We start from the raw sequence: 20270 nt of genomic DNA, 5'->3' as shown, positions 1-20270 counted from the left end.
CAACTTCATAGACAATGATATTTAAAGTTCTTTATTAATGACAAAACCCCTCTCTTATTTTTATTGCTGAAGCTGACTTGGATTAAATTAGGATTAAATGCTCTATCTACCCGACACCATATTTCGATTCAGAGCCGACTCTATTAGCTCCTAAGCGAATGGGTCAAATTTGACTGACAAAATGTGTATTATAATTACAAAAAAACATAATTACATTACTGCACTTCTGTTTACTCTTTCAATATATTGACTAACGCTGTAACAAGAGTGTACATAAATGGATATTTAGCGCGGTGCGTTTTTACTCGATACAGGAGTCGACACATTTGTGAGTGACACATCTACAAGTTGCTAAGCAGCAAAAAAATAGATATGTACGGATGCTTCTGGAACGTTCTTCACAAATCGACGCTCATCTCCAGAGAGAAAAACGCGCAAGTTTGACGTCCGGAAATGATTTCTGGCGAAAATGATGTAAGCTCCTGCAAATTTAAAGTCATTTAACATTGTCTACATCGGTCATAATAACGACTGACATTTAATGAACTTATTGTATAAACAAAATAAAGCCGCTGCACCATTTATTCTCAACCAGTTCGACAACAAAGCACCCAAACCTGTCCCAATAGTTGAAATTATTCCATTTATAATCGATAATTAATGACACATAACGGTTAAATGACATTATTTATTATTTTTCTTCTGAATAACCGTCTTCTTAATAGCTGACACATTTCTTGTGTGCGCGTGCGAACAAAGTTTTTAACAAAGTTAGCAATTAGCATCACAATAGAAACCTGCTATATAATGACCTGCGAGGCTAAAGATGTAGCATTTAGCACACACTCAACGCAGAGATCGTCTACACAAAACTACACAAAAACAAACACAGATGTCATTCATAGCTGCCACTAAGACTAGTCTGTGTTAATAATAAATATGGTTTTATTTGACACGTTGCTGACTGGGGTTTATAGAAGCACGTTTACTTCCATCACTAATGTTTCCATTTCTTTTGCACATTTTAGAGTGATTCTCAGACCACAGACAGCACTTCGGGTTTAACAATGGATCAGGAAGTAAGAATAGAACCTCACCACATGTTCGGTTTGCGTCGGGAAGCAAGAAACAACTTGCATTTCATGGACGAGCAAACCATTGTTTTCCCGAGTGGAAACAACTGTGTGCTCTATAACGTCCATCAGCAATGGACCAAGTTTATTCCAGGTAAGTCTGCTAAGAGCCTGTGACCTTTTTAACCAAAACACTGACAGATAAATAGATACTACAGAGGGCTCTCAAGTTTTGAAGACAGGCAAGAGTGACATTTCCAAACCCCCAGCACGCGCGCGCGCACACACACACACACACACACACACACACACACACACACACACACACACACACACACACACAAACCGTGTTTCACCAGGATCACTGACCACATTTTAACCAAATACAAAGTATTTGTTCAATTCCCATTTATTTGTGTGTGTGTGTTAGTGTGTGTGTGTGTGTGTGTGTGTGTGTGTTTGAGTGTGTACAGTGTGTGTGTGTGTGAGAGAGAGAGAGAGAGAGAGAGAGAGATTATGACTGGTGTTGTTTATTGTAAGTGTTTGTTGCCCTTTTGGACCCCTTTATCATTTATAATGTTGCTCCCATTTAAAACAGTTCGGCTCAAGCCCAGACATTATTAGGGCCATGATTCAGGACAATGTCCCGTCCAGAGACAAGGTTAAGGTTGAGGTTGAGGTTTTGTTCAAACCGACCATCGAAAATACCCTCTCTAATGAATATGTTTTTTTTTTTCACTGGTCGTTGCGTTAAATCTTACCCAGATAGTGATATTTTTCTGATTGCCTCTTTTTTGATTGGCTGATAAGTGTCAGGCTCGACTAAGAACTTAGACACGCTTGATTCCTGCCCGGTTCCATAGAGACAGCGGTGCGGACAGATACATTTTGGGCGCTGTGGCACATTAAATATATGATAAATAGTCAAACCCAAATGCGTGACTGTCATTCTCGATGCGTGACACTTGACAGCCCTGCTACAGTGTATATTTACCCCTTTTATTTAATAGAGTGCTTTTGCAGCTTTCAGAGCTTTTGCTGCCCTCCACATTACTTCTGAACATAAACCATTGGCACTCTGTACCAAAATGTTAATTGCTCAATAGGTAAATTTCTTAAATTTTTCGCTTTACTCAGTCACCAAATTTTTACTGTTGGAAGTTTTCTTCTGTATTTTTGCATAGGATGCATTTTAGATATTACATGGTATAAACAGACCCAATGTGTATTTCTAATACCCAATTTTTTCCCTACAGGAGAAATGTCTTACCAACAGGAAAAACAGGCCATAAAGGCTCTTGCTATTAGCCCAGACCGGTTCTTCCTGGCTGTGTCAGTGTGTGGAGCACAGAGCACTGTGTCTGTCTATGATATACAAAGTGATCAGTGCACCAAGATGCAGGTACTGACAGGCGGTGACATCGAAGTCAAGGAGTTTGTCTGTATGGCTTTTTCTGCCGACTCCAAGTACCTACTGTGCCAGGCTGGAGGACCCGGATGGAACCTGTTCTACTGGGACTGGGAGAACAACAATGTCATTGCCATAGTGCAGACCACAAAGCTTGGCTTTGTCAGTCAGGTAAACACTCTAAATGTCTTGTAGTTGTACTGTAGGTGAAGACAAATGTATTCTATTATACTCTAATACAGAATACCGATGATTCTGCTCCAAATCCATGCATAGAACTATCCAAAAAATTCAAATGAAACCTTTTTCCATTAATCAACAATATTCATTCATCCATCAGTTGATGCTCTATACAGAAATAAAAAATGTTCAGCTCATGATCATGAACCTACAACAATAACTTCACATTATTAGCTTCACAGTTGTGTGTTTAAGTGAGTGTGTATAGAGATTGTTGTTCTTTCTCAATCTCAGGTCAGCTTTAATCCAGTGGACAACACACAGATTTGTGTGAGCGGAAATTACGTGTTCAGTATTTTCAAACTAGAGAACGACTTCCTGAAGATCAGCGCGTTTACAATGGACTGTGAATACATCAAGTCCCATGCGTGGCTGTCTGAGAATAGCATTGTGTTAGGGACGAAAACGGGAAACCTACTTCTGTTGGAGGGTGGAGTGTTGCTCAGTCTGACGAGTCCTTCTGAGAGGTAGCAACCGAGAGAGATGCAGTGAATCTCTCCAGCATCATCTTGTTTGTTCTATTTTAACACTATAATGCTTGTACCATTCTACAATAGGATTTTTTATGATTCTTTGTGTTACACTTTATCTCCCTCTACAGGCAAATGGTGAATTGCGACACTTCATCTATATCTGCACTGCCGGGTATCACTGTCATCACGACATACTCTAAAGGCTTTGCCTGTGCAGGCAGCCTGGGGGAAGTTTGCCTTTATGAGAAAACTGGGGAGTTTGACTATAAAAAAGCTGTGGAAATAAGAGTGAGTGCGTTCTGATTTAATATTCGTCTTTTATACGAAACAATTGCGATATAGCCGAGCAAATTCATTGTTAAGGCTTTTGCTGAAGAGCTGACCCGAGTCTGAGGGTAAATAATAATAAGACCCATGTCCTTCTGATCTGCAGATTCCTCAGGACCCGTGCAGCAGTGAGCCGAGTGTGTCGGCACAGCAGGAGGTCAAATCAATGTGTCTGAGCCCCTCAGAGGAGACGCTGGCCATAAGCACACGGCAAGGCCAGATCTACCACGTCAACCTCACCTCTGTCGAGAATAGCCAGGTAATAAAGCAACAAGTATACAGTAATAAACAATGGCATGTATACCATGTTATACTAGTATAAAAAAGAGTGTTTTATCCTTTCTGCTACATTGAAATTCACTGTACTGACTCTGTGCTTATTTTAACAGAGTAAGCTGGCCAACTTCGAGTACCTGTTCCACTCACTTCACACGGGGAGCATCACCGATCTGTCGGTCAGCTCCTCCAAACCACTCTTAGCCACCTGCTCAAAGGATAACTCCGTGCACATCTGGAACTACAAGACCAAGTACAGTAGGAGTTTTTAATCTTTTTAATTTAATGGTAATGAATGGTTTTAATTTTTTTCTACATGGCTCAAACTAAGACAACGTTCACACTGCAAGTCTTAATGCTCAATTTGGATATTTTACTCAGATCTGATTTTTTTGTTTGGCTGTTCACATTACCTTTTAAAATGTGGCCTATATCAGATACCAGTGTGAACTGTTTGCTGTTTCTAACTGACCCGCATGCGCAAACAAACAATAACAATGACGTCACACGCAGCACGCCGTTGCGCTAAAACGTTGGCGAGGTTATGGAGGAAGTAAGCATTTTCGCTTTTCATTCAGAATGTTTGTGTAATGGCAGCCGTAACATTAATGAGCAGGTGCTGAGGACGAGAAGAATTGAAGTATCTCCCCATATACTAATTAGGTCTAACACCTCACTCTCCCTCCACTGCCTTGCTCCATCACTGTTCTCCATTTTGTAGGCGTAGTCATGTTTGTGTACGTACTCGCCGGCGCATAATTGTGACGAATGCCGATGTAGATTGACGTAAAAGCATCAAATCCGCCTTGGTTGTTCACACTGCAGCCACATTGGAAAAAATCAGATTTGGGTCTGATTCAGGACCACATATGGAAGTGGTCTGAATATGATTTGAAAAAAATTAGATCTGGGCCAGATTTGAATGTTCACACTACTCCTGAAGAAGTCTGACCTGGTCACTTGACCCCCCAAAAAATCAGATTTGGGCCACTTTTACCTGCAGTGTGAACAGGGTCTAAATTTCTCCACTGATGATTACAAGAACTTAATAAGTTCCTTAATTCACTAGAGATACAGTTTTTACATTTTATAGAAAATTATATTTTATTATATAAAAATCTGCCTAGAAAATCTCAGTTTGATGATGTTTTGGTAAATGTGGAATATATCATATCATTTAAACAACTGCTACTCTGTGTTCCTATTCTGAAACCATCACAGCATTATCAGACAGGGTTACCAAAATGTCCATAGTGTTAATTTCCTGTAACGGTTTTCTGACTGTATAGTGCTGGGTTTTTTTCCCTGCAGTTCTCTGGAGCTGCATCAGGAGTTTCCCGAAGAGCCAAACTGTATCTCACTGCACCCAAATGGCCTCTCCATTCTGGTGGGCTTCTCTGATAAAGTCCACCTGATGAACCTGTTGGTTGACCAATTCTGCCCTGTTCAAGAGTTCGACATACACGACTGCAGTGAGGTGGGAACTCATTATCCTCCATCCATAAACATGTCGTAATATTTTCTATACAGACGCATGGCACAGAATCAAAGCAACAAGTGACATTCGGATTGAGATTTAAGTTTCCGTGTGTCCACAGTGTGCGTTCAACCATGACGGCAGCACGTTCGCTGCCATCAGCGACAACCTGATAAGCATCGTCAACATCAGAACAGGAGACAAAGTGGACCTGAATGGCCACCTTGACACGGTAAGTCTCCTCTTCACCTCAAATCAAATGTACACAGATTTTGAAGGAATGTGTGAATAAAAATATTTGAAACATAATGAATAAAAGTCCATGGCACTGTTTTGACCCTTTAGGTGGAGTTGGTGAAGTGGAGTAAAGATGACCGTCGTCTGGTGTTGCTTGGGACGGACGGTGCCGTCCGTGAGTGGAACGTTCTCACCGGCGAGTGTACGCTAAACGAGTCTCGAGGCGGAGAGGCAAGTTTAAAAGAAACATCATATTAATTTTAGAATATTCTGAGCAACAGCACAAAACATAACGAACAAACGTTTTGATCCGCACATTTACTGCAAGATTCAAGGGTCTTGTTTCAAACCACATATTGTACAGGGTGACATGATGCATGTGTTGTAAATGATGTACTAGAAAGTGATAAATTCTCTATATGTGTTTAGATACTAAGAGAAATGGCCTCAAAGGACACATCCTACACAGCCATCTCGGTGACTCAGTCAGCACTAAGAGAAATGGCCTCAAATGAAATGTCCTACACAGCCATCTCCATGACTCAGTCCGGTCAGGCAGTCTTTGTTGGAACGGCTACTGGTACTGTCAGAGTAATGCAGTACCAGATAGAAGAGGTGATATCCTGGACAGAGCATCGGGGGCATTGTGGTCCCATCACCAAAGTACGTGTCGGTGTCACGATAACGTGTGTTGTAAGAACGAATGTCCGAAGAAGTATCGCGATAACAGAAAATAACCAAGCCAAGGGACCTAGAAAGAACACAACGAGTTTGGCTAATGCTTGTTATATCTTGTTCTGTGCCGTTTTTGCACCTTTCATTGTGTGCATAGATGCTTGTGACGCCTGGTGATCAGTATCTGGTGACTGCCTCAGAGGATGGCTCGCTCCTTATCTGGACAATCACAGACCAGGTTGGAGATCAGTTGAGTATGGTGAAAGAAGCATGCTTTACTGAGGAGGTCCCCTGTTCCAATGCTTTTCTGGAGATTAAGGTAAATATGATCATGCAATAAGCCATAAGATGCCTTTGAAATTAATGGAGTGACGTTTCCCTTTTAGTAGTAAAGCACCGAGTGGCATCGCTGCCTAACAGCTCCAGGGTCCCTAATTTAGTCCAGTGAACAAGTATGATATAAAGCATTGCTCTGAAGTCCAGCATGTAATATTTTTCTTTATTAAACCGCTGTCATCATAAAGGACAAGAGTTTACTTGAGGTTCAAAGCCTGATAGAGTCACTGAATGAGGAACTAGAGTGCAATCCTAATCTGACTAATATGGACTTCAAGAAGAAGCTTGAAGAAGTCAAGGAGAATTTTCTCAATATTACAGAGGTTAGAACTTTTTTTTCTTGAATCAGTTCTTCTCTGATCGTAATGTGTTTTTAAGTAACGAGTACAAAAAAATTGTATCAGATCTTGAATAATGTGATTAAAACTGTCTCATTGTAGAAACTGAATACCGAGAAGGAGGAACAGAAGATTTCTCAGGACAAGGCCCTTAGAGAGATGAGGGAGAAACATGTTAAAGAGTTAAAGTTTATGGGTAAATATAATCTAGAGCAGTATATCTGCACTACAACAGTATCTATTCATTTTCAGTGCACAAAAGGCTTATTTATACTTAACCCAGAGTTTTAAGGTTAATCGTATCGTTGCTCTACTGAAATGTTTTGCTCTTTTCCTCTACTGAAGGACATTAGAAATCTCAGCCCGCAGTAGACCAATTAGTTAAAAAATATGACAATTTATGTTTCTCGGCTTAACTAACAGTATGTGGGCTTGATTTGTTCCCAGAAAATAAGCATGCGGAGGAGATATTTCAAGCCTTCGCAGTCCAAGAATCTTTGGAAGAGAAAATACAAAAGCTGCACTCGGATTACGAGGAGAAATTACGCACGGAAGAAGAAAAGCACTTGAGTAGCATTGAGATAAAACAGGCCTATGATCAGAAGCTTCTGGAGGTAAGGAAGCCATACTGCTGTTAGGATTCCTGTTTTCCTCATCACCAGACCACACCTCTGATCATTATTGTTATAATGTGTCTAGTTAGCTTAAACTCTGCCTTGTTTAACAATTCTTTTTTTTTTCTTCTCTTGTTTTTGAGTTCCAGTTCTCCTAAAATCCCTTTCCTAAAATACCTGCTAGTTTTTCTGGGTGTCATTTCAGTGCCCACTAGTCTGACCCCTAGTACATTTACATGTACAGCGTTTAGCAGACGCCGTTATCCAGAGCGACGTACAAAATTGCTTAGGTCTCTATCATTGTATGCATGAACTCTGGTCCTCTAGGCTACAGACTTAAGATACCATGAGCCTAAATCACTGTTCAAAGTTTTTAGAGGGGATATTTAGGGATACTTAGAGGGATAGTTACAAACCACTACATACCTTCAATTTAAATGAGTAAGCCTTGCCCACAATTGACACCTTAAAGGACAATATGATGCTATAGAATATAACAACTATTTAGGACGCCTACTTTAAGAGAAGCAGAAGCACAGTAACTGTTCATATTCAAAGTATAGCTGACATTATTACACAACAAAAAGCTTACTTTTAGATAATATAGTTGTTGCTTGCATATATGGACCAGCTTCATTCATACCATCAGATATCTGGATAATAGGGATCTATTTTTAAATCAAGCTTCAGCATCAGTAATGATGAGTGCTTCCACATTTTATCTCCATGTTCCCTTGACAGCAACAGAACAGTCTGCAACAGTTTCAGGAGATGGTGCAGGAACTGCTGGAAAAAACTGACACTGAGATTATAGATACGCTGCTCCAACAGGAGCTCCAGGAGGAGGAGGGGGAGGAGGAGGAGAACAACATGAAGCTAGAAGATGAAACGGTGCTGACGGAGAACAAGGTGTGTGGTTTGAGTTTTGTTCCTATTAACTGTGGAGCAAAGTGGGAAAAAATGTATGGTATATAAATGAACACATGTTTATTTTTGCATTATTTTGCACACGATTAGCAGAGTGGATGACCACAGAATGCTTTGCATGCTTTGCAAAATGCGTCACATTTTAAAATTCATGTCTATGTCACGGGGGCACGGTGGCTTAGTGGTTAGCACGTTTGCCTCACACCTCCAGGGTTAGGGGTTCGATTCCCGCCTCCGCCTTGTGTGTGTGGAGTTTGCATGTTCTCCCAGTGCCTCGGGGGTTTCCTCCGGGTACTCCGGTTTCCTCCCCCGGTCCAAAGACATGCATGGTAGGTTGATTGGCATTTCTGGAAAATTGTCCGTAGTGTGTGAGTGTGTGGGTGAATGAGTGTGTGTGTGTGCCCTGTATTGGGTTGGCACTCCGTCCAGGATGTATCCTGCCTCGATGCCCGATGACGCCTGAGATAGGCACAGGTTCCTCGTGACCCGAGAGGTTCGGATAAGCGATAGAAAATGAATGAATGAAATGAATGTCTACGTCACCACTGTCGATCATGACGTGATGTGACACGCCCTCACGGAGTAATTCATGTTTTTCGTTCTAAGATGGTGCATTTCTGGAAGAAAGAAGGAGAGATACAATGTGAGAGCATAGAGCCCAGTCAGGTATTATTGTTATTATTATAATAATTACTAGTAGTACTGTAGTAGTATTGACTGAGTAGCTGATCGTGTCTTTATTTTAGCTGGAGGGAGAGATAAACAGCAAGAACAAGATCATTGAAAACCTTCAGCAGAAGCTGCACGTACAAAAAGAAGAGCTGTGCAAAGAGAGGAGCAAGGTTTGTTTTACTGCAGTATGTCCTGCTCATGAGTAATAATAATTAATGAGATCATTTCTTATAGTAGATGTAAAAATACTGCAAGTCTGGAAGTAATTAGGACTTTCCTGGTCCGAGTTCATAGCAAAGTTCACAGCGCAGGCAGACAAACAGTTCCTATTTAATTGTGTTTTGTCAGTATCCTATTGGAATAACATGCTGTTCCAGTGCCAGGATTTGGCATGTAGTTATTATTCATACTACTGGTGTTATAGAGAGTAAGCATTACGATTTAAACACTGGTTCGACTTTTCATATTGTCTGTTTGTTATTTTAGGTCAGAAGCTTGAAAACTGTCCTGCAGAAGATAAAGGCCGACATCCAGGAATGTTCGTCCTTCATCCGTCAGCCGACGCTGCTGAGAAACAACTTCAAAAAACTCCAGAAGTGCTACATACATGAAGCTGATGTGAGATTAATAAACATTATACACAGACATAACACACACACACACACACACCCATGCACACCACCCAATACTCAGCTGACTGAGTGTGATGACTTCATTAGGTGAAACACGGAAGGAAGGCTGGGCTTGTCATAGACCACACCAAGGAGAAGGAGCAGTCGGAGATGCCAGAGCCCAAACCTCCATTAGCAACTACAACCAAAATCCAGAAGGTCTGATGAAGCAAACCTGAATCAGAGAAAAAAGTTGATTGTGTTTTTTGTTTTTTGTTTTTGTGAGGAAACTCTACAGTGTCTGCTGTGCATTTACTCCACCGGCTTGTGTTCATAATCGGGCAAAAGCAGAAAAGAATCTGAATGCACAACAGAGGAATGCATGCCTCAGGAGATGAGTTCCAGCCACTCAATTCTTTTGCCTATTATTATTCTTATTAGGTTTTTATGGTCTTTATATTTTAGCGCCCAATTTGACTCACAGTGCACTATATACTGTAGGTGTCTGTGCTAAGCTAACGTACACACACCAGGCATATCGACAATATAGTTGACATTACTGTACTCTCAAAATTGTTCTCTTAGACTGATATACTTGATGCATGCATGGGCTAGCTTTGTTTATAAAATCCACTACATGGAGAATAGGGTTGCAGAATTCTGGGAATTAAAAAAAAAATGCAGAGTGGCCTATAACAAGGAACTTACATTTAGTTTTAAAAAAAAATTATTCTTGCAGAATAATTTTGTTTAAAACAACAAGATTTAATGCAATTTAAGTTGAATTTGTACCCTGCGTTCCTCAGCCACTTGCACACAGCACACTGCTTACTGGAGGGCCATTGATGCCAAACCCACTGCATTTACTTGCATTCTTCCATAACATGCACAGTAACACTTTATTTTGGGTTATTTAACTAGTTGCTTATTAGCATGAATATTAATAGAATATTGGCTATTTATTAGTACTTATTAAGCACATATTAATGCCTTATTCTGCATTACCTTATTCTACATTCTTAATTGTACCCGATACCTAAACTTAATAATTACCTTACTAACTCTTAATAAGCAGTAAATTAGTAGTGTAATGACCAAGCAAAATGTTTATTTATGTTTGTATATGATATAGCTTTTATAAATTTCCCTATATTTCCAAATAATTTCCATAAATTCCTGTAAAGTTTCCAATTTGGAATATTTCCAAAATTCCCCAGATTAATTTCCCGTGGAAAGTTTCCGGAAATTTACCGGAAACTTTCTGCCCCTTTGCAACCCTAATGTAGAATAGGAATCCATTTTCAGTCCAGCCCAAGGATCAGTATGTTTGGAGCGTTTAAATTGTGTTTTTACCGTGTTCACTTTACAGACCAAAGCAGTGCAGGAGGTGGTGAAAGACTGTGCGTCTAAACTCGAAATGGAGCTTATGGCAGAGAAGGAGATCTGCAGCAACCTTAAAAATAAAACAAAGCTCATGGAGAAGCAGGTGTGTGATGAAATGTTCATGACAACCAAAAAGCATTGTAATTATAACGATCAAATATCGTCTTAATTCATACAGTATGAAAGTAATTAATATACGTGTGCACTCGTAAAATGCCGCAGTTCAGGAAAATAACAGAAGAAATTCAGGTCCAGAACCTTGAGGTCAGCATGTTAAAGGAGGAAGTGCAAAATCTGCATGGCCACCATAAGGACAGGAAGAAACTCAAGAGTCTGAGGAAGGAGAAAGAGCAGAATAAAACCGTGCAGGAGCAGGTGAGGCTCATGCTGACTTTAAGTCAGTTTTATACTCGTACACTTTGTGATGTAATACTCGGTTTTGTCGGAGAACTATATGCTTTTATTTTGTAACTTTTAAAGAAGACCGAACGGTTTTACAAAACTCATGTGGCTTATTTTAAGGGACAAACCTAAGCATGTCATTTTCCTTGGGATATTATTGTCTGTTCTGTTATTATATAACTAGGGCTGGGCGATAATGGCTGAAATCCGTATCACGATATCAGTGTTTCATATCGGTCGATATCGATAATTATTGATATTTTTTATGACCCATTTAAAATAAGGACCAGGAGAAAAATATATTACATTTAAATATTTTTATTTTAAACTTACCCTTCCTCTGATCATTATCCCCTCAGTTATTAAGACAGAAATGTCAACAAGCAGGAAAACTAAAATAAATAAAATGTAAACATAAGTCTAAAGTCACAATGAACACTTAACAACTATCTCTTAACATTTAAGGTACAAAATGAAAGCAAAGGTAAGAAATGCTTAATAAAGTGTAATAAAATAGTGCAACGTGTTAAATATAAACAGAGAAACCTAGGTTTAGTGCGAGGAAGTTCACTAGCTCTTCACCTTCTGGTGAATAAAGTGTGTAAAATATGTGCAGTGTTTTGTAAACATAAATAAAACTGAGGTAGACTGAGATACATCTGTAATATAAAACACAAATCTGAAACAGTACAGTCAATGGTTTGAAATATAAAACCTGCAGAAATATGAAAAAGTAGCTGACTTTTTCCTATTTTATTTACTCGTTACGGCTCATTTTCTGCTTAACAGTCGCCGGATACTGAAGCATGAGACAACGATATGGCGCAACCAAACATACTGTTACATGATTGCTATGTTGCTAGGTTACCAGAGAGCGAGTGCCTTTGTTAATGCAACCAAACTCGCTTTGCAACCTCTGTTTTCTTCCGACGAAGAATAAAAAATATCGAACGTTTTATCGAACACATTTTTTATTGATATCGATCACGTGTCTATCGCGATACATATCGTTATCATTTTATCGGCCAGCCCTATATATATAAAACAATACATTACCTAGCAGTTTATTCACACCCCTAGTGGTCAGTAATTAATTACAAAATAATTAAAAGGAATTCTCTTCTGTCCCTGTAGAAAATCCACCTCCGAGACATAGTTGAGATGCACAAGCAGACAATGATACAAAACGAGGTGGCCCTGAACAGCATCAATAACCAGCTGGACGAGCTGATCGAAGACCGCAACAGACCGATGGAACAAATGGACGAAACCAAACTCGAGCGAGTAAAAAAAAGGATTAAAGCGAAAAAACTGTTTTTCAGAAAGGTGAGGAGTTTAACAGGACGACAGAATGTAGATTTTAATACAGCATCTACAACAGAAAGCTAGAATTGAGTATTTAAAGCAGAAGGGTGTACAAACCTTTGTTTTAATTTTAGCTTGAGGCTGAGGTGAAGGAGGATAACAGCAGGAACCAGGAGGTCATTAACGAACTGAAGGACAAGCTGAAAGTGAAAGAAAATGAACTGTGTACAGAGAGGCAGAGGGTTTGTTTTACCACAATATGCTATGTTTATGATTAATAATAACTACTTAGACAAGCAAACATTTCACTCACGGCTCATTTGGCCCATCGAGGATCACTGCCTCTCAAAGAAGGTTCGAAAAGTAATACATGCAACTAAAGGACTTAGAAATGTAGACAAACTGAAGAGGAGAACATTTAAGACAAATGTTTAATTCTAAGAAACCTAAACACATATTTCCTATTGTAAGAAAATAAAACGACGACGGAGAAGATCTTAATGAAGAAGAAGTAGTTTATTCCAGCGTAGCAGTGACTAAATACATGACGTACTTTGGGTTCGTCGGAGTCGAGTAGAACATTTTATACTGTTTTTCCTCTTTGTAGTTTAATGGGGTTTTACTTTAAACGTGTATTGAGTGTAAGAACCGAGCGTCTCCCAAATCCGTCGTCTAGTCGGATGTCTTTAAATGTTAAAAATGTTTAGTGACGATCGTTGATGTCCTGCTGCCGCTCCCATACTAACGGTTGGTCCAGGTTATTTATTTAGAGTTCATAACGTATTACCTTATGACGCTTAAGCCTTTTTTGGGAATGAGATCTTTCTGTGTGGAATCTGGATGCATGCAATCTGTAATCTCTTACATTATGTAACAATAACTTGTACTCTTATCGGTGAATTTAATTACCGTCGCCATCGTTCTTCAGGTCAGAAACGTCCAAATTCTGGTGAACAGGATGAAAGCCGATATCCAAACCTGCTCGGAATTCATCCAGCAGCCCAAGACGCTAAAGGAGAACTTCATTAAACTCTACAAATGCTACATCAAGGGAACAGACGTAAGATTACTACACATATAAACATAGACACATACACTGACACACACAGTATATTTATACCTGACTGAGCGTGATGACTGCACTAGGTGAGCGTCGGAGAGAAGACAGCCACGCAAAAGCAGGGCATCAGACAGAAGGAGCAGGTGAATCAGATGAAAAGCTTGGCTTTTGTGCCCAGACCTCCACAAACACGCCCCAAAATCCAGAAGGTATGATGGAGCACTTTGGGGATTTTTTTTCTTCTTTTTTAACCTGTCTCAAGTTTTCTTAATTATTTTTTCTTCACGAGTGACACCTCAGAGATCTAGCGTATCTGTCACTTACACAAGTTCTCCTTTAGGGGGGGTGTTGACCGCACTAGCATCTGTGCTTTACTGCTCAAAAGCAGGTAATTACTGTAGCAGTAGGATCCGAGGAATATGTGCACATTTGCTTTTAAATAGTTATCCTATAACAAATAGAGACGGTTCAAGGGGAGCAATTAAAAAAAGGAAGGAAAAAAAAAGTGATGATAATTCTAGGTGAAACTTGCTGCTCGCTGTTGTATTTTGAGTCGTATGGCTTCTACGTTCTGACTTATGAGTTCAAAATCATCACTGTTATGGACTTTGGGAATTTGTCATTTATTACAGTTCAAAATGGTACTAATTAAGAAAACATTCTTATTTTTATTGGATTTTTTATTAGATAAATAAAAAAAAAGGTTTGGTTATAATTAAAATATAAAAAAAACAAGACTTCTATAATTTATGCTTACACAGTGTTCACTATGTAAAAGTTTGTTTGAGGCTAAAGTATGTACATGATCTATACCAGGGGTGTCAAACTCTGGCATCAAATAATGCTAATTTACATTAGCTCAGGGGTGTCAAACTCAGCGTAATTATATTTGGCCCACGAGATCATATCAGATGTGCATTACAGCTGACTAGCCGCATGCTCCGCTAATACTACAAATCCCAGAATGCCTAGCCACTGTATTGACGCGGTCACGAACAGCAAGCGCCCCTCATTCTCTGTTGACAGTCGTTAACAACCATGTTACAGTCACATCGGGCAAGTTAATTCCACCCTCCACAAAAATGGCCAAACGAAAGATGGACAATAGGAGCTTTCAGGACAGGAGGGAGGCAGATTATCTGTTCACAAATATAAAGGATAGACCTGTTTGTCTTGTGTGCTAACAGAGCTAACGTGTCTGTAACGAAAGAATATAACATAAGAAGACACTTTGACACGAAGCATTATGAGAAGTATAAGGACCTGGACATAAAGCAGAAGCTCCAGAAGGCAGAGGAGATGAAAAAAAAGTCTGGTTTCCCGGCAGACTATGTTCATGAAAGCAAAATCAAAAAGTGAAGCTGCTGTAAAGGCTGTAAAGCTTTATTGTGGCAGCAGAAACAGCAAAATCTGCCCAGCCCTTTAATGAGGGAGAGTTTGTCAAAAAGTGTATGGTCAAAGTTTGCGAAATGAACACCACTGATGTGTCTTTTATTTCAAATTTAATTTCTTATGTGTTTGTAATATCAAGCTCAAGCTCTGGTTGTTCCAAATCCTGTGTTTAAGCAAAACTAAAGTTTGTTTCCATATGAAAAAGGTTGAACATTACATATCAGTTGCAGTTTTTTCAATAAATATTCAGTTTGGCCCGTGACTTTATCTGAGTTTTATATTTTGGCCCTCTGTGAATTTGAGTTTGACACAAATAACTACATAACCATAACTGACAGTATACACTTGTCAAGTATATACACATACAGTAATACCTGGGGACATGTGGCCAAATTCTGGTCGAGCACATCAGTGGAACTCGGCGTAATCCTGTACGAAGAAAGGTGATATCGTTATAAACACGGAGCAACAGAATGATCCCCGAGCGGGGGGGGAGGGCTTCTGGGCTCAATATCCTCGGAGTGAACAAATCTTTACGCAATAAACAAATAGAATTGGGTACTTTATGCTCATAGCTTGACCTGCTAACAGTGTGAATACACTCTGACCTGATTTTGCATATGCGTGTAGACGAGTGCCGTGCCAAGAGAAGACTTCAACCAGGAGACGGACAAGAACCACCGAGACAGGACACAGGGCATCCGGACTATGAGGATTAATTCATGTGTCAAAAGTAAGTAGCAAAGAGAGACGAGTACATTTAATTACACTAATATACACATTTGTATTTGGGGGGATTGGTAGTTTTGGGGCAGCACTGTGAACACTGTTTAAAAGCATATGTGCTTTCTGTTTTTTTCCCCAGTATCAAAGGATACACAGAAGATATATGGAGGAGTCCCTAAGATCCTGACGCACATGCTGTCATCAAGAAGAAAGAGGATAAAGCCGAGTTCCTCAGGATATGTGAAACTTCCACCCATAAACATGAGCAGAGGATCGCAGAGGTGGCATTGAACGCTTGTATAGGTCACACGCCTGCAGAGGTGAGAGGAGCCACGTCTTTGCTGAAATCCACCCTTATGTTTGAGTCGGGGGCTTCGACCTGAGCTGTCAGAGTGCTCCGCTGAAGGGTGTGAGCAGAGATGGACCACCTCTTAAAACACAAGCCTGGGACCCAAAAAATTGTGATTGTGAATTAAAATCGGTGTCGTGTTTGTCATTAAGTGTGCGAGTAAGATCGAACACAAACACACTCACACATAGCATTGATGAATAAGATCTAGAAGGACTTGAGTTTAAGGATAGTTGCAGAAAGAAGGGGGGGGTGTGTGAGGGGTGGAACAGAGACGCAGGGTCGATGTTGGTCAAGAAGTGTGTACACAGCAGCCCAGATTTACACTGATTCGAATCAGATCCGCTTAAAGTGGACCAGAATGTGCTACGAAAGCATAGACGTGTGTAACAGCATTTATCAACCTTCTAGGTTTGTCATACATTAACACTAATAAATAAGTTAAAGGTTCTTCACTATCACTGCCTTAACCAGGATCAGAATTTTAGTGAAGTCCACACCGAAAAAAATCGTCTTAATACAAAAATGTGACAATGAATATATCTCTTTCTATTCTTTATCCATTCTTAATCTCTTTGGTTCTGTGTGAGTTATAAATGCTGAACCGTTAATGCAGACGATATTTCACAAACACAACACAAAAGCTGTTTTGCAGATTTTTCCTCTCGAGTAATTCGATATTTCATAATGAACAGATTTTCTGTTTATGGGTATTAGTGAAATTTCACTTTTCTCTACTTGCACCTGCATACTTAATGTTGTCAAGCAATTATAGGTAGACGGGTGAAGAGTCAATTATAAAAGAAACAGGTTCATGTAACTGTTCGTGTTAGAAATAACTACAGAATCTGACCAATCATAAATGTCTCTTCTCTGTAAGAATTAATACTTATTAGAGCTACAAATGTTATTCAGACAAGAGCGCTGTTTGATTTCTTTTTTCTTTCGTTTGTTTGGTGAACGTTAACAACATAACACTTTAAGACGAAACAAACAGATCCAATATCGATAGCTGTGCAATTTTTAACGCATGTTTTTGGTTACTTGATACATACCTGTCTCTTTTTTTTTAACGAACAAACATCGAGACATTTTGAGTGTATAATGCCATAAATGTAAATGGCAAACTTTCGACTATATATAAAAAACTCTCCATCGATCTAACGAGCTTATAATAACTCAGTATCAATCACATACAGCTATTTAATTTCTTTTTCTTCAATTATCCATTTTCTGTATCACCCTAATGTTACCTTTAATATGTAACAACAAAAAACCAACCCTTACTTTTCTTCGTGCTTTCTCTCGACATGTCGGAAATTGTTCACTTTAGTTCACTTAATGACGTAAATTTTGTCAAAAAAACAAACTGCGTAGCGCATGTGCGCAGTTTGAAGTCAAAAAGCAAAAGGAAATATTCAACCATCGGTTAATACAGGATGTCAATTAAATCAGGACTTTCTGAAAGGCTTAACGTGGTCTAATATACTGAAACAACAACGACTTTGAGAGAAACCATTTTCTGACACATTTCCATCCTTGTACAAACTACCGCTACAACGACGGCACCGTAATCCAAACGGTAAGCCGGATTTTGAGCCTCCTTGTGCTGCACGTGATTTTTGTGCACGCACAAAGTATTAGATGTATAAGTTTAGTAAGTGTGTATAAAGGATTATATACTGTAGGTGTGTCCTTCGTAAGGGTTACTACTGTACCTGGGAGAAAACATTTTAAAACATGCTCACGAATGCACATAATGAAGTTTATTAAATGACAAAAATTAAGCCATCCAAATACCCACTTCCTTTTAATTACTCGCATGCATACAACAAGTGTCCCATTGTCTTGTGACCCGTGCATTCAGGCATGCATTTAATTTTCACACTGACATACAGTATCTACACAAGCAAATGCAAACGTTTTAGGCGGGTGTGAAAAAACACTCTGTAGTAAGAGTTTGTTTAATCATAGAACATTCATTTCATTCATTCATTTTCTACCACTTATCCGAACTTCTCGGGTCACGGGGAGCCTGTGCCTATCTCAGGCGTCATCGGGCATCGAGGCAGGATACACCCTGGACGGATTGCCAACCCATCGCAGGGAACACACACACTCTCATTCACACACACATTCACACTACGGACAATTTTCCAGAGATGCCAATCAACCTACCATGCATGTCTTTGGACCAGGGGAGGAAACCGGAGTACCTGGAGGAAACCCCCGAGGCACGGGGAGAACATGCAAACTCCACACACACAAAGTGGAGGTGGGAATCAAACCCCCAACCCTGGAGGTGTGAGGCAAACGTGCTAACCACTAAGCCACCGTGTCCCCACCATAGAAGTTTCATTAAACTTTATTTGTATCAATTAACAAGGTTGAACGTAAATGAATGGCAGAGAAATCCAAATCAAATCAATAATTTGGTGTGACAACCCTTTGCTTGCAAAACAGCATTCATTCTTCAAGGTAAGGCCATCACTGCCCGTGTCATTGTGTTTCTTGATAATTACTTGACCAGCAGGATTTGAAACCCCAGTTTGCGTTGAAGTCTGTGCCTGGGAGAGAGAGAGAGAGACACCTTCCTGATGCCGGATAACGTCCTTGTGTCTTGTTGCTGTGCTCAGTCTTGCAATGATCTGTGACCTTCCACAACCTCCCCCTAGTAGAGTTTAGCTTCCTGAGGTGCCCTTGAGCAAGGCACCGATCACAACCAACTGCTCCCCGGGCATCGCAGCATAAATGGCTGCACACTGCTCCGGGTGTGTGTTCATGGTGTGTGTGTGTGTGTGTTCACGGTGTGTGTTCATGGTGTGTGTGTGCACTTTGGATGGGTTAAATGCAGAGAACACATCCTGAGTATGGGTCACCATACTTAACCGTATGTCACGTCACGTCACGACTACCAATCGGAAGGTCGTGAGTTCGATGCCCACGTCCACCAGGCTGCCTCTGCTGGGCCCCTGAACAAGGCCCTTAACAGTCAATTGCTCAGTTGTATAAAATGAGATAAAAAATGTAAGTCGCTCTGGATAAGGGTGTCTGCTAAACGCTGCTGTAAATGTAATCACAGCGAATATTGATTTGAGTTCAACTTCTTCTGTTTGCTCTGAGTTTTGTAAATCGATAAAAATAAACAATTCAAATCCATCGTTTTGAAAGCATTCTTACTTTACAGCATTTCTTCACACCTGCCTAAAACTCACACAGTACAGTACACAAGTGTTATACATTTCTGTCAGTGACATTCTGGTGGTGAAAAAACACATAAAGCATCACTGCAGATTTCCTTCATAGCGACGTTATGTTCTTGCACAAGTTGCGTGAAATACACATTTCTATGTACAATTGATGGGAAGGACATTTTCATTTTGCTTTGTGACATGGTGCGTTATCGTCGATGGACGTAGGCATTAGAAGATGATAAACAATGCTTCAATAGGCTGTGGCATTCGTCATGCCATGATTGGTTTGTATTAACAGGTCCAAAGTGTGGAAAGAAAACCTCACACCATTACACCACCTTCTGGGTTAATTGAACCAAGAATATCTGAGTTACTGTAGCCTTGAAGCTGTCGGAACATTTTCAGCCAAATTCTCATCAACAAGGTGGTTCCGCCTTCTGCTGATCGCTCAATGTTTTTTTTACTTTATTGCACCATCCTGAGTAAACTCTAGAGACTGTTGTGGGTAAAAATCCATGTTGATCTGTTGACCAGTTACAGAAATACCCCTACAAGTACTACTAGTCTGGCACCAACAAATATGCCGTGGTCAAAATAGCTAAGATTTTTATTTGTGATGTTGTATTTCCCATTCTGATGGCCGATCGGTGCATGATGTTATGTACTGCACTGCTGACACACGATGTAAATGTACAGGTGTTCCTAATAAAGTGCTTGGTCAGCGTTTAATAAGAGAAAGTAAAAGTATTGGCCCTTTAAATTGTGACGGGGATCC

General features: G+C 39.9%; 1 protein-coding gene across 3 annotated transcripts; it reads left to right on the top strand.

The window, feature by feature from the left end:
• Positions 1-326: 326 nt before the first annotated feature.
• On the top strand, positions 327-16448 carry LOC113646223 (cilia- and flagella-associated protein 57-like). Of its 3 annotated transcripts, XM_027152354.2 has the most exons (28): positions 328-474; positions 1029-1227; positions 2330-2652; positions 2956-3188; positions 3323-3482; positions 3628-3780; positions 3911-4050; positions 5109-5274; positions 5396-5506; positions 5620-5742; positions 5941-6174; positions 6344-6505; positions 6711-6845; positions 6963-7056; positions 7308-7474; positions 8216-8383; positions 9008-9067; positions 9148-9243; positions 9560-9691; positions 9793-9903; positions 11054-11170; positions 11290-11442; positions 12604-12795; positions 12909-13016; positions 13703-13834; positions 13921-14043; positions 15857-15959; positions 16092-16448. In XM_027152354.2, the coding sequence occupies exons 1-28, from the start codon at positions 454-456 to the stop codon at positions 16241-16243; spliced, it is 4068 nt and encodes a 1355-aa protein (XP_027008155.1). In that variant the 5' UTR covers positions 328-453; the 3' UTR covers positions 16244-16448. The 3 variants fall into 3 exon arrangements, with proteins under 3 accessions (XP_027008175.1, XP_047674179.1, XP_027008155.1); XM_027152374.2 differs by lacking the exon at positions 9793-9903 and having other exon boundaries at positions 327-474; XM_047818223.1 differs by lacking the exon at positions 12909-13016 and having other exon boundaries at positions 327-474.
• Positions 16449-20270: the final 3822 nt, after the last annotated feature.

Source organism: Tachysurus fulvidraco, chromosome 9 (genome assembly GCF_022655615.1).
Source record: "Tachysurus fulvidraco isolate hzauxx_2018 chromosome 9, HZAU_PFXX_2.0, whole genome shotgun sequence".
Taxonomy (NCBI): domain Eukaryota; kingdom Metazoa; phylum Chordata; class Actinopteri; order Siluriformes; family Bagridae; genus Tachysurus; species Tachysurus fulvidraco.
This window is presented reverse-complemented; position numbering and strand designations above follow the sequence as displayed.

Excerpts from the sequence above, each read along its gene's own strand:
- LOC113646223 (XM_027152354.2), top strand. The coding sequence starts at position 454 with ATGATTTCTGGCGAAAATGAT. Across the intron at positions 5,275-5,395 it reads ACATACACGACTGCAGTGAG|TGTGCGTTCAACCATGACGG; the intron begins GTGGGAACTCAT and ends GTGTGTCCACAG. Across the intron at positions 11,171-11,289 it reads CAAAGCTCATGGAGAAGCAG|TTCAGGAAAATAACAGAAGA; the intron begins GTGTGTGATGAA and ends AAAATGCCGCAG.